Source organism: Sinocyclocheilus anshuiensis, unplaced genomic scaffold (genome assembly GCF_001515605.1).
Source record: "Sinocyclocheilus anshuiensis isolate Anshui unplaced genomic scaffold, SAMN03320099.WGS_v1.1 scaffold1506, whole genome shotgun sequence".
In the NCBI taxonomy this organism is placed as follows: Eukaryota; Metazoa; Chordata; class Actinopteri; order Cypriniformes; family Cyprinidae; genus Sinocyclocheilus; species Sinocyclocheilus anshuiensis.
In genome coordinates, this window is record NW_015548265.1 from 14,241 (window position 1) to 28,055 (window position 13,815).

Sequence of the window (13,815 nt, forward strand, 5' to 3'; positions counted from 1 at the left end):
TCTAAACTATAGGGAGCCCTTTTACATTACTATAAGGTTACAATTAACAACAGAGCCCAAACTTAAATTGAATTACTATTTTACGAAATTTTTCAAAAATATGTATTTATCTCACCTAAATATTTGATCATGCAGTGCATTTGTGTTTTTACAATGGGGCAATTGGTGCACAATAGCTTACACAGCACAAGCCTGATTTTGTGAGCTGTATGTGAGGCTGCCTTATGTTTGTGCTTTGAGTGTGCACGAGCGCGCGAATGGTTTAAACACTGGAAGACTTAAAAAGATTATAAACTTTATTGATGCGACACTGCCTCGATTGTGCAAGTGATAATTCCTGAGTCAACTGTGCAGCGTGCAGCTCGCTTATAGTGCAGATGCGATGTGATGATTTGAAGCCATTTGCACATATTGAGAGGGAAAGAGAGAGAGCGCGCAAGCAAGTCAGAATCGCCTGAGTTCATTCAGCTTGAGCTCTGCACTCTTGAAAATAGTTTTGCTATAACCAACAAAGTATAAGTACGATGTAAATAAGAGATTCATTGTGCTGTATAGACAGATTTATTTATTATAACGGGAGTTTTCTCTCAGTCAGTAAGCTTGTGCTGCGGTTGAACTGAACTGATATCAGCTTCATTGATTATAAGGTAGGGTCTTTGCTCACTTTCTGGTGTAACCCATTCATAATTTGAATAAAAGTTTTATTTTTCAAGCGAAGTACACTTCAAAGTTCCAGGAGTGACGACTGTATTAAAATTGCGGGACTGAATCTGCAATTGCCATGTTTGACAGGTACCTATATATTACAAATGGTCTTATATTGCATTATAATATTTATAGAATATTCAAACACCTCAATACTTTTGCATTTGTTTTTGCTGGCAATACAAAATGAAGCAACATAGAAAAAGGTCCTTTAGTTACCCATTTCAAAGCAAATTCAAAAGTATTGAGATATTTGAATATTCAAACAAAACAAAAAAACTACCACTGTGCAAACAGAATTGTGATTATTTTGAAACCGTTTCTGTCTGCCATTGGTTGTAAAAAGTTAGTCCCACCCCACACTCCAGGCCAGTGGTTGAGGCAGAATTTGGCATGATAGACCAGCCGCTCAGACAAACAGAGCAATGTTTAGATAGCTCCACAGTGTTTGCACTTTTCAGTTTCCTTATAGCTGACACTGCATGTTAAACTAGTTTAGGAGACTTCTAAATTACTATGATCAGTTGTAAGTAGTAAAACTTTACTACAGTATTCTGTACTGTACTGATTCTTTGCACACTTAAACAGAAAGTAGATGAAGGCTCTTTGACTGGATGATTTTGCAGAAAGTGGTTTCTAAGAATAAGAATCAGCACAATAGTTGCTGCTGGTCAATGCATTTTGCTGTGGGTGAGATGTGGATGTTTTTTCTTATTTGTCTGACTAATATGTTTTGCATCATAGCTTTTATCCAGTTGCCTAACACCTGTCAGACAATCAAGCCTCTTGATGAAATGCTAATATTTAGTTATTAGACAAGCCTATTGTGAGCAACAGTGGTGAAATCTTATTGAATTCACCCATCTAAAGAAACAGCCCGGCCATGTGTAAATCAAATATCCAAGCTCTGTTTTTCTTTTTACCCATGGTTATATGAAAAATCAAGCTCTCTTTTTTGCCTATTTGTTTTTAAATGGGGAGAAGAACAAATGGTTGAAATACACCCATACCGATGTGGCAAACCCCATTGCTTTAACACTTGGTTCTCTTGATGTGCTGATGCTCTTTTCTTAGATTTGTCTAATGGATTTGATTCCCAGATAATGCTTGAATAAATGGTATAATTGAAGTGTAATAGAAGTAAATAAATACAGGAAATAAAATAGGTCTGTAAAAAAATCTGTCAGTGTTGATGAGGCTGATGTTGTTTGACTTTCAGGGAGTCGTGCCTATGTGCTGCTGTCCCTCAGCCAGCAGGATGGCATCGAGCAGCACATGGACTTTGAGAACCGCTACACCCTGCTGGAGCTTTTTGCAGAGACCACCTCCTCTGAGGAGCACGGCATCTCCTTTGAGGGCATCCATCTTCCCCAGGTACTCGCCTTCATTTCCACTCTAGTCTGAATAACTGTCCAAAACCGAGTGAGGTACCTTGTTGTCTGCTGTCTGCAACTTCCCTCTAAGGCAGCATCCTAACCAGAGCATGTGAGCGAAGCGGAGCGGTGTGACGCTACGTTTTCCGCTCTATGGACGTGCGCTCCACTCAGTCGCTTTAACCGCCCAAGCAAGCGCTCCGTTAATATTCCGCTCACGCTCGCCGTAAACCAATTCCCGCTCAGATCCCGCTCCGTTCTGTAAAGAACAAATTTGCGTGCATTATATTAGATTATAAATTACTGCTGCCTATATCTAGCCTACATTGTGTAGGACTACCTATTGGTTCGGGTCAGTTTTTTTTTTTTATATAATATTTTAATAGGCCTAAGTGGTGTAGGCTAATATCTTCTGTACTCTGTAGTTCTGTATTTAGGCCTATATACAGCTGTGTGTTAGCTTAGGTCTACAGTTTAACTGAGATTATTTAATAACTACGGAGCTCCGAATATAATTCGAATTAACAATTAGTTTCTACGACGTCAGCAGGTTTTATTCTTTTTTTTAATTAATTTATTATTATTTATTAATTTTAAGCAGTAATGATTTTAATAAGTAATTATGAAATATAATAATTCGTTCCACGATTTAGGCCTACTAAAACTAGGGAATGAACGAATTAACGAACGAATGAATTCGTGCCAGCTAAGTCTAAACAAGAGAACGAATACTTAATTCGTGGCCATAATTTAGACTAAACGAAAAAATTAATTCTTAATTCGTGGCCATAACTAGCCTATTCTAAATTCATGGCCGTGATTTTGTCTACATGTCATGATCGGGGCTCCGTACAACCGAATATAACCTTAGCCTACCTGTTTATTCATTTATTATGGTATGTAACTAGCTCACCTTTTGCTGCACCATGTTTGCGTAGCACATCTTCGTGCTCTCTGTAATCAATATGAATCTGTACTAACTTTAACAGTCTCCCCGCACTCCCTCTCAGTTTCTTCTCCCTGCTCATTCTTAACTTTGATTTTTACTTTACATTTATGTATAAGGCTTGCAACTTCGTTGAAACAATATCTGAACTCCATAACTGCTCTACTATTCTCGATCTCTACAGATTCTCGATCTCGAACAAGCAAATCACCAAACGGCATTCTGGGTTGAGCGAGTGGCGCTGAGCGTATTGAGCGAGCGGAGCAGAATCTTCAGAAAGGCGCTCTGCGCTCTGCGCTCTTAAGGAAATATTACCACTCCGCTCACATGCTCTGATCCTAACCCAAATTGAATCCTTTAAGCGATGATTTACGACAGTCCTCTGGCAACAGCTCATGCCACACACCAAATACTACTTCCGTGAAGTACATGAGATGCAATACGCAATTGATTTTTAATTTGACAAAACAAGGTGTCTTATAAGCCTTTATATAGGGAGTATACCTGTGCTACCTAAGTTGGCAACTTACTAGGTTTTGGAACAGATCATTTGTGCTTTTTTGCTAAGAGTGCCTTTATCAATGGTAGACACATATTGTATAGCTTGTGGGCTAGTGACATGAAGCATTTTTTTTTTTTTATTTATTTATATTTCATATCTATTTATTTATTTAGAAATACATAACAACTGAGGTGTAACGAGGTATAATTTTGAAAATTTGATGTCCTGATATTATAAGGAAAGAAAATGCCTCTTTTGGAGAAATTGATTATTTATTATAAATTGGTTTTTATTTCTTAGGGAAAAAAAACAAGCTGTGAAGCAGTTTTGTGTAAATATTATAAATATTTGAATCAATCCTATTATAGTTAAATACAATTTTAGAAATAAAAAACTTATTTGATTTAAAATAAATATATAATTGTGTTTTCTGACTTGTTATAATGTTTTCTGAATTGTTGTTGTGCTTTCTGAATTGTTATTTTGTTTTTTAGACTTGCATTTGCATTTGTAATTTGTTATTTTGTTTTCAGAATTGTGATCTGCTTTGCACTTCTCGGCCACCGTAATTTAGACATAAAAAACAGTAACTAATAATAATGACAAAAACCCAACAAAATCACAAAATTAACTAAAATGAAAATGGAAAATACTAAAAAATGAAAATATGCTATAATAGTATCTCAGTGATACTAAAATAATAAATAGTAATGAATGGCACTGATTTGAATTTTTTTCTGAAAGCTGTGTCCAAAGATTAGCCTACATTTCTTAGAACTGTTGCTGTTATTGACCCTGTACAAATGGTTTTGTATAAGAATTTGCTTTGTTTGCTGTAGATTCCAGGCAAGCTGCTTTTCTCTCTGGTGAAGCGTTACTTGTGCGTCACTTCATTGATGGACAAGCTAAACACGGCGGGGGACTACATTTCTTAGAACTGTTGCTGTTATTGACCCTGTACAAATGGTTTTGTATAAGAATTTGCTTTGTTTGCTGTAGATTCCAGGCAAGCTGCTTTTCTCTCTGGTGAAGCGTTACTTGTGCGTCACTTCATTGATGGACAAGCTAAACACGGCGGGGGTGGAGCCCGCCTCTGAGCGTCAGGATGTTGGCCCCTCCTCCTCCACGGCAGCCTATCAATCGGAGCACGCTCGTGTGCAGCGGGAGTTCGAGTTCACCATGGCCATGGCCAACCTCATCTCGGAGCTGGTGCGTGTCATGGGCTGGGACCGCAACCGGCAGCCGCCCCACACCTCCTCGAGCGCAAGCAGAGGGGCTGAGGAAATAAATAACGAAATCCAGAAACACCCCGTCCGCTCCATCTTTCAGCCACGCTTCTCCGCTTCGTCTCCTGTCATGGCCGCTACAGCAATAGCTGCGGCGGTCACGCCACCAAAGAAGAAGAAAACGACAAATGGTTTCAAGACGCGTTCTGACTTCACTTCTCGTTCAGCTTATGTGGAGTTTGTGCAGGATAACCTGAAGAGTGGCATGGTGGTGCGTATGCTGGAGGACTACGAGGAGGTCAGCGCTGGGGATGAAGGAGAGTTTCGCTACAGTAACGACGGCTCACCGCCGGTGCAGGTTAGTGCTGTGTGAACGCATAAAGTAGTGTAGACACGGAAAAACTTTGTTTGTTTTACAAGCACTATCGAAATTTGCCAGTAATTCCACTCTCATTTACTTTGGACAGATAATTGCATTGTGAAATGGATTGATGTGTATACATGATGTTGTTCTGCTGTCATATCATTAAATTATTTTATGAAATAAAAAGAGCCAAAAGATTTAAATAGTAGCAATAGCCTTTGTTTTAGGTAATACAGTAACACATACAGGTCATTTAAGGACAAGAAATAAAAATTGTAATGGTTTGTTAAACTATCAGTTTGAATTGAATTCATGGCTATATGTATGTTTTTGCTGCTTAAATATAGAATCCAGACAGATGCTGTTTTCTGCAACAGTATCTTTTCTCCTCTTGCACAAAAACGCACAATGGAAAACAATTCATTTTATGCAAACCTGTAATATGTAATATGTAGGGCTGCACGATTAATCGAATACGATTGTCCCGCGCATCTCGTCAGTAAAGCCGGTTCTGTGATTAGTAGTAAATCTCCAGCTCGTGCTTTCAGATGGAGCAGAATTTACTACACAGAGCCGTAGTTCACTGACAAGCTACGCAAAAACCGCGATTATGAAATCGAAGAAATCGTTCTGCGATTATGAAAGCTGTTTGCGTAGCTTGTCAGTGAACTACAGCTCTGTGTAGTAAATGCTGCTCCATCTGAAAGCACGTGAAAATACCACATTTAATAACATGTTTTTACTCCAAACTCACTTCATAACGTCAGTCGAGTGTTTGAAATAAATCCTTCTGTGAGATGATGTGGCTTCTTACAAAGAATAAGGCACGCAACATATTTCATAGTATTCTAAGCAGTGATAAAGGCATTGCATTTTTATATACGTTATTATAATTAAAATGATAAGACGAACTCAGATAAACCATAAATTGTCATAGTTGTGTGTTTATTAGTCACGTTGAATCAATGAAAGCAGTTAAATCTTCTGTTTATTCAGCAACCGCTATAGGGATTTCCTGGGTTTCTTCTGCGAGGTGTATTAGAAGTTTCCGCGCGAGAATGACCTCTGGCCTTCGGATGGAGATTTACTACTGATCACAGAACCATTCTTCACTCAAAGATACGCATGACAATCACAGCTTCTGTCTAATCGCGATTTATCGCCTTTGCAATTTAATTCCGATTAATCGTGCAGCCCTAATAATATGTAAACCTAACTAAATGCAAACCTACTTTTCGGATAGAATTCTCAAGTTAAAGTTTATTAAAAGTGTACTGTTCGGCCACTAATTTGCATTTTCATTCAGATTCATAATTTGTTTCATTCAGTTTGTTCTTGGTGTAAAAACAATTGATTAGCTATAATTCCTTTGGAAAGTCATGGAAATGCATTATTTTCTCCCATTTTTATATAGCAGTTTATTTTATAATAGTTTACTTCTAACCTGTTTTTGCATATGTACTAGTGCTGTCAATTGATAAAAAAAAATTAACTACTTAATCGCACATTTTTTTCTGAGCGATTTCATCTCGCGATTAATCCCACATAATATTGAGTTTTTAAATATACTTTTATATTGCAATAATTTCACATTCAATCTTCAAATTAATTTAGAAATCTCAGAGGCGTTTCCTCCGAGGATACTGGCTGAGATCTTGTGAAGTGTGCATTTGTATCCTGCATGATCGCGTGTTCTTTGCGTGACGGTCCATCCGTGCGAATGTAATGCGGACAGGTGGAGAGTTCAGCTTTACTGAGATGCGTGATCGACAAACTTTAAACTCGTGATTTCAAATTATGCTGCGCTTTATGCATTTGCCTACTGTCATATTCATGTCATTTCCACTGTGTGCTGTATGTAAAATGAGTGTTACCTTGACTTTATTTGGAAAAAATATGATTCCCAAATCCCAATGCACACAAACTTCCCAGAATACTGAGTGCCCTGTTGGTTACAGTGTTTACTTCCTTTTTTTTATTATATTTTTTATTAAATATTTATTTATTTGTGAAAAATACTTTATCTAAAGTATAAGTATGTTTATTTAACACATTTACTTTTTAATCCATTTTCAAATGATTTCAAATTTCTTACACATTAATTAAAATAAATAAAATTATATCGGCTTTATATCGGCCATCGGCCACCCTGCTTTCCAAGATATCGGCATTGGCTGTCAAAAAACCAATATCAGTCGACCACTAGCCTGTACAAACCTTGTTGAAGCCTGTCATGTTCTGGCTTTTGCAGGTGTACTGGAACTCCCTGTCCAGGACCTACTGGGTGCACTGGCATATGATTGAAATTCTGGGCAACGGCAGCGGAGGACAGGCTGAGAAGGAGACTCAGGAGAAGGCCTCCTCCCTCACAGAGACACTCAAACTCACTACTGGTAAGACGACATTCATGAAGAGCACTCCCACTCAACCGCACGATCGTGTTTGTGTGTCCATCACTTTATATGAAACCAGCAGTGTTTTCTTCTGTGTTTGTGAACATGGCAGTGAGTCAGACGTTCTTCTCAAAGCCCCCCGGTGGGCTGTACACATTGCCTTACCTGATGGAGGGTTCTCAGGATGACGCAGGCACCCTGAGCCGTGCTGAATGGTGGGAAGTGCTCTTTTTCATCAAAAAGTTAGAGCCCAAGCAGCAGCAGGAGATCAACAACATCCTGCGACAGAGCCTCGATGAACCGGTACTCACCATCTCTCCTGCACTCTTCATACAGGGTAGAATAGGCTAGCAAAAACTAAACTTTAAGCACATTTTTGTTCTCTCTTCTTTTTTTTTTTAATTCAGTTCCTGTGTCCCACCTACAAAGCTTTTAAGAAAGATTTAAAACAAAGGATTTAGAAAAATTTAAAATAAACGAAAATCATCCAAAGCCTGAATCTCATGAAGCCTCTCAAGATAATGTGTAGGTCATATTTCAACCCAGAATCAAAGGAAGGAAAGGTTGTTTTTGCTACTGTTGTTGTTGTTTGAATTGTGATATTTGTAATAATTTAAGTACCGGTTCTCATTACTCTAATGTAAATCAACCTCATTTAAATTGTAAAAAAAAAAAGGCTAAACAGTTAAGTTTTATTCTAATATTAATATGTATTATTGTGCATCATCCTAGTAAATTATATATGTATATAAATATAAAAGTTTGACTTAAGATTTAAGTCAAAGGTTTAATCAGCAGGGATGCATTAAATTGATCAAAAGTGACATTTCTATTTCAAATAAATGCTGTTCTTGAACTTTCTATTCATCAAAGAATCCTGAAAAAAAAAATTACATCAGTTTCCACAGTTTTCAAAATATTAAGCAGAACTGTTTTCAACATTGGTAATAATCGGAAATGTTTCTTGAGCAGCAAATCAGCAAATTAGAAGGATTTCTGAAGGATCATGTGACACTGAAGACTGGAGTAATGATGCTGAAAATGTATCTTTTCATCACAGGAAGAAATTACATTTTAAAATATATTAACATAGAAAACAGTTCTTTTGAATTATAATAATATTTCACGTTATTATTGTATTTACTCTATTTTTTTTTTATCAAATAAATGCAGTATTGTTGAGCATAAGAGACTTTCATCACATTAAAAAACTCTTACTGACCCCAAACTTTTGAACGGTGGTATATATTGTATAAATTAAATTGATTATGTATCCGTTATCTGTGTATTGTATTATTATGGCCATTGGCCAACCTCTTACCTAGATATCAGTATTAATAGAAAAAATGAAGGTTATTTATCAGTATTAAAAGAAAAAAAATGAAGATTATTTATCTCCTCACAATGGCAGTGTCAATCTACATGTTCCAGATGAACTAGGCAATGACTGGGTTTTATTCATGTTATCTTTTCTGCTCTCTCCTGGTATCTTTCAGATGGTAGAGCTTGACGAGCCGACTCTCATCCAGCTGTCTCTCACGAGTGAGGTGGCGCAGAAAGTCATCCACTACCTGAAACAGAATTTGCAGGCGTCTTGTCTGGGTGACCTGCTCTGCTCCCACACTTTCACCAAACACTACCTGAACTGTGGAGGTGCAGGCCTCGAGGATGAGGAAATGCTGATGGATAGCTCGCTCGGAGACCAAGGAGCCTCATCTTCTTCATCGCTGTCCTCAGCCACAGCATCATCCTCTTCCTCAGCTTCTTCCTGTACCATGGGCTCTGTCTCCAAGAAAGCTAAGAAAGAGATCCCAGCAGACACGGGCAGCGGTGGCAGCGAGACAGAGAGTGAACTTCCCACTGAAGACGACACAAAGTATCCCGATGACCTGGACGAGAAGATGAAAGGCAAGCCTTTGCTTTGTAAATGTTGTGGCTCTGCTGTGGATGTGATTGTTAGTGGAACCTCTTGTTTTGTTTATAGTGATATATTTGCTGAAGGCTAACAAGAACTTGTCATTAAAGGGGTGCTGTTAGGCACAACACGTATGAGTTTAGTATTAATGTCAGAACTTGCTGTGTTAATAATACAGAGTTCAGCTGATGTGAAGTCACCGGTGTGCATGTATATATATATATATATATATATACTGGTAGGGCTGTATTTCTGCAATTTGGAAACCGCGGACAGAATCATGGAATCCAGTCATAAAAATGTAATTTATAGTATAATGCAGGATGTCAGAGAATTTGGCAAAGTTTAGGATGAATGAATTAAAGGGGTCATATGACGTTGCTAAAAAGAACATTATGTTGTGTATTTGATGTAATGCAATGTGTTTATGCCGTATAAGGTTTAAAAAAACACATTATTTTCCATATAATGTACATTATTGTTTCTCCTCTATGCCCTGCCTTTCTGAAACGCGTCGATTTTTACAAAGCTCATCGGTCTGAAAAGCGAGGTGTGCTCTGATTGGCCAGCTATCCAGTGCGTTGTGATTGGCCGAATACCTCAAGCGTGTGATGGAAATGTTACGCCCCTTACCGTACTGTGATGCCGTCTCCCAGCAGGACGAGACTCAGTCCAGCTGCTCTGCTCGTGCACATCCCATCATCGGTTCTCTTTTAGCAGTTCAGTCAATGTACTGTTAGGAGTAACTGAATAACTCGGGATATTGGTTTATTTCGCGTCAGAGGGAGTGTCAGGCACGTTTATAAACCGAATAAGTAATTTGTGGATTAGTGCGTACTGGAGACACGCACCGTTTTAAACGATTCAGTTCGATTTGGTGAACTGGTTCACTAAGAAGATCCGGTTAAATAGAATGATTCGTTCGCGATCCGGACATCACTAGACAAGACAAAACCAATAAAACCCATTACAAACGAGGCATTTGTTGCATCCAGTGGGGACATAATTACGGATTATAATGACTTATACTGTCTTTTTATCATCAGTGGCAAATTCTTTAAATATAAAAAAATGTACTTGCAGGCTGTGAGTCAGAAGCGCCAGACTGTCCTTGCAAAGTTGGAACTGCCCAACTTTATAGAAACAGCCTTTTTGCCACAGACGCATTAGGCTACTGGTTAAGGAAACAGTCCTCATCCATCCTCCATAAAATGCACTGCACACATCTGAATATTTGGGTTGAACTTGGCTGTAAACTTAATCAGATCGCAATATGGACTAGTTTCTGTCAATATTGACCTGCAGAGACTGCTATTTAAATATGAAATCTGCATTTCTGTGCGAACGAGTGGTGCAGTTTCGTCAGCTGCACATAATCCAACATACATGATGTTTTCAACATTTTCAGGCAATTTTCACAGAATTTTTAGTTCATGTTTTAATTTAAACAGTATATCAAGTTGTGTAGTGCTTTGTTTGCCAAACAATTAAAGTAATTGTTCAAATTAGATACATTTGTATTAAATCATAAAACAGAATCAAGAAAAAATAAAACATAATTTGGGAAAAAATAAAAAAGATTTCATGGGGTCTTATATTGGCTACTTAGTGACTCATTTGCTCAGAATTCAGAGTTAAAAGTATCCACTTTACCCTTTTACATTTACATTCATTAATTTAACATGCTGTTATCCAACATGTCTTTTGGTGAATGATTATTGATGCACTAAATTTTTTCCCTCAACAGAAAATTATGCATTTCACAGAGTGTGTTCTGAGCATTAAGCAGCAAAATTTGCTGGCTGATAACTGTTTATAATGTAGCTAATAAGGGTTCTTCATATGGGGTGCTTGGATCCTCCATTGGGCTGCATTTCCGTTCTCAGGATTTGATGATGACATTGATATTTGCATACGATTATATTTGCATATTTGCATAGTCTGTCTTCCTTAAATTTAGTCAAACGTTTACACTTCACAGTGAGAATGTATTGCATTTAATAAAAATATAAATAAATAAACTGATAGATCCATCCTGACCAGTGCTGAGAATAGTTATAAGTACTGTGACAATGTGCAAAATTCAGCAGATGGCTAGCAGATGATTTATCAGACATAACAAATCTTACCACATTTTGAATAAGAGAAATATGTAGACTCAATGTACCTGATCAGTTAAAGGCAATGTTTCATGATAATTGCCATTCTGAGTGTTGTAAAATACTATAAACAAAATACAGCCACATCCATCCAGCAACATATATCTCATCGAGCCATCAGTTTCTTTGTCTAATGATTCATTGGATGAAAGCAGTGAAGTGTTTAGAGCAAGCAGATGTACATTTCTTCCTCTAAGCAAGTGTTTTCTGTTCTCTGCAGTGTTCAGCAGTCCAAAGGTGCAGGGTAAGAAGAGCTCCCTAGAGAAGATGGGGGAGGTGGTGGACATCATGACGAAGAGTAGCTCAGACTCAGGACTGCAGCTCGCCGGCATGAAAGTCATCAGTAAGATTCTGGAGGAGGAGGGACCTCAGGAGAGGAGCACCCTCAGATCGGACTCGGCACAAACCATCCGGTGAGTCTCAGAGACCATAAACACTGGCTACTCTCAGCTCGGCATTTTCTTATTTCTAATTTCTTTAACTGTAATCGAATGTCTGAAATACACTTTAAACATTATTACAGGTGCTAAGAAAACACTGTCTTACTTGCATCACCTTATGTAATATGTGGAATTTATTTTGTAAAATATATTATATTCAAATTTGATATTAGTCAAAATGCTTTTTGAGGATGGCTCAGCATTGCATAATAAACTTACAGTTTTAAAAGTCCCTAACATACTAACATTGACCACTCGTATATCTCTGTTATTAATTAAATTTTCAAATTTCAAATTTTTGGGGGTCTCAGAAGTATAAGTAATATAACACAAAACGTAGTACTGTAGATGTGCATTAAATAAATAAAAAAATAGATAAAAAAGCCTTTGCTAGATTTATGATCTCAGTAACTTAAATCTAAGGTTGGGTACCAACCCTCTACATTGCAAGTAAATCACTCGCATATGCGACTAAATCTTACTCTGGGCGACTAAATAATGTCTAACAGTAGCCATTGGCTAATAAATTCTTAGATTTTACACGCCAGTATGTGTATGAGAGGTGTTCAACACAGATTTTCACTCGATAAACACGCTGACTGAGCGCTTGAGAGTTTCGCTCTCCGTCAAGCGATCTGTACAATTTGGATGCGCTCAATGGATCATGTCATGTACTCAATGGATGCACAGTATGTAGCACGCAGCGCACCTGTATTTGACGTACCGTAAACTAGTGTGAAGGCGCACGACTCGCCGTCGCTGTGTTTCTCACACATGCAAACAGAGAGAGCGAGAGTCTTGCATACCACGCTGAATCGACGCGTTACATGTAAACCATATTCTTTGTTGTATTTTCCTGTCAAAATAACAGAGTTCATTCAGAATTATTCAGCTTTTAAGAACAAGCAGAAGATATGCCGGTTTCTCTGTGTGTGTGTGTGTGTGTGTGTACCTACTTAACCATATTTTAGGGACAAATTTGTACCCAAAAGTGAGCAAAGCCTGACAAAATCGGTAAAAACCTCAATTTGTGTATGTCCTCATTTGTAAAACTGTTATAAAAATAAAGTAAAAAGGTTTTTTTTTACTTTTTGAAATTGTAAAAATGCAGAAAGTTTTTTGTGAGGGGTAGGGTTAGGGGTGGGTTTAGGTTAAAAAGTGTATAACTATCTGTATATAAAAAAAATAGAAGTCTATGTCCGGCGAGTAAACAAAAAAATGTACTAGCCAATGGCGATTATATTGCCAAGGTCTGCGTAGAGGGTTGGGTACCAATATGGCACCGGTACCAATGTAACCGGTATGTACTAGAACCGAATCCGAACGCAGATTCCGGTGCCATGCCTGAGCGATCGATTCAAATATTTGTCCTCTGGTTCTCCGAAACGGAAGTAAGAAACATCATCGCGGCACCGCACATGAAAAATAATTTCCCAACTGAGAAAATGCACGTGAACTCAAGTCGGAAAGGTCTAATAATACAAATCCAACACATCTTTGTAGTAACGAGAGTGCCCATGTTTTCACATTCCGACTTAAATGCACAACTCGGGAAATGAGAGCATCCGAGGAGCGCGGAATGCAGTAATTACACTTGCTCTGATGGCAGCAGGTAGCCTTCTGTTAACTAAGCTAAACATGCTTAAATTAAAATGCCTAAAGCTAAACCTCCCTTGTATTCACATTTCTAATCCTGTTGTCCAACAAAAGAGCATTAACAACATTATAACATTATAACCTTTTTACTCCACACCAGTCAAATGCTTCCTTTTGTGATCTGATGAGGCTTCTT

General features: G+C 37.9%; 1 protein-coding gene across 1 annotated transcript in view; it reads left to right on the top strand.

Moving 5' to 3' along the window:
- Positions 1–13,815, top strand: part of LOC107655624 (cullin-9-like) — a 58,329-nt gene that overhangs the window by 13,369 nt on the left and 31,145 nt on the right. The window contains exons 3-8 of the mRNA XM_016443190.1: positions 1,925–2,079; positions 4,526–5,110; positions 7,368–7,509; positions 7,622–7,812; positions 9,006–9,417; positions 11,804–11,996. Of these exons, the coding sequence (XP_016298676.1) occupies positions 1,925–2,079; positions 4,526–5,110; positions 7,368–7,509; positions 7,622–7,812; positions 9,006–9,417; positions 11,804–11,996 (1,678 nt within the window). The remainder of the gene's footprint in view (positions 1–1,924; positions 2,080–4,525; positions 5,111–7,367; positions 7,510–7,621; positions 7,813–9,005; positions 9,418–11,803; positions 11,997–13,815) is intronic.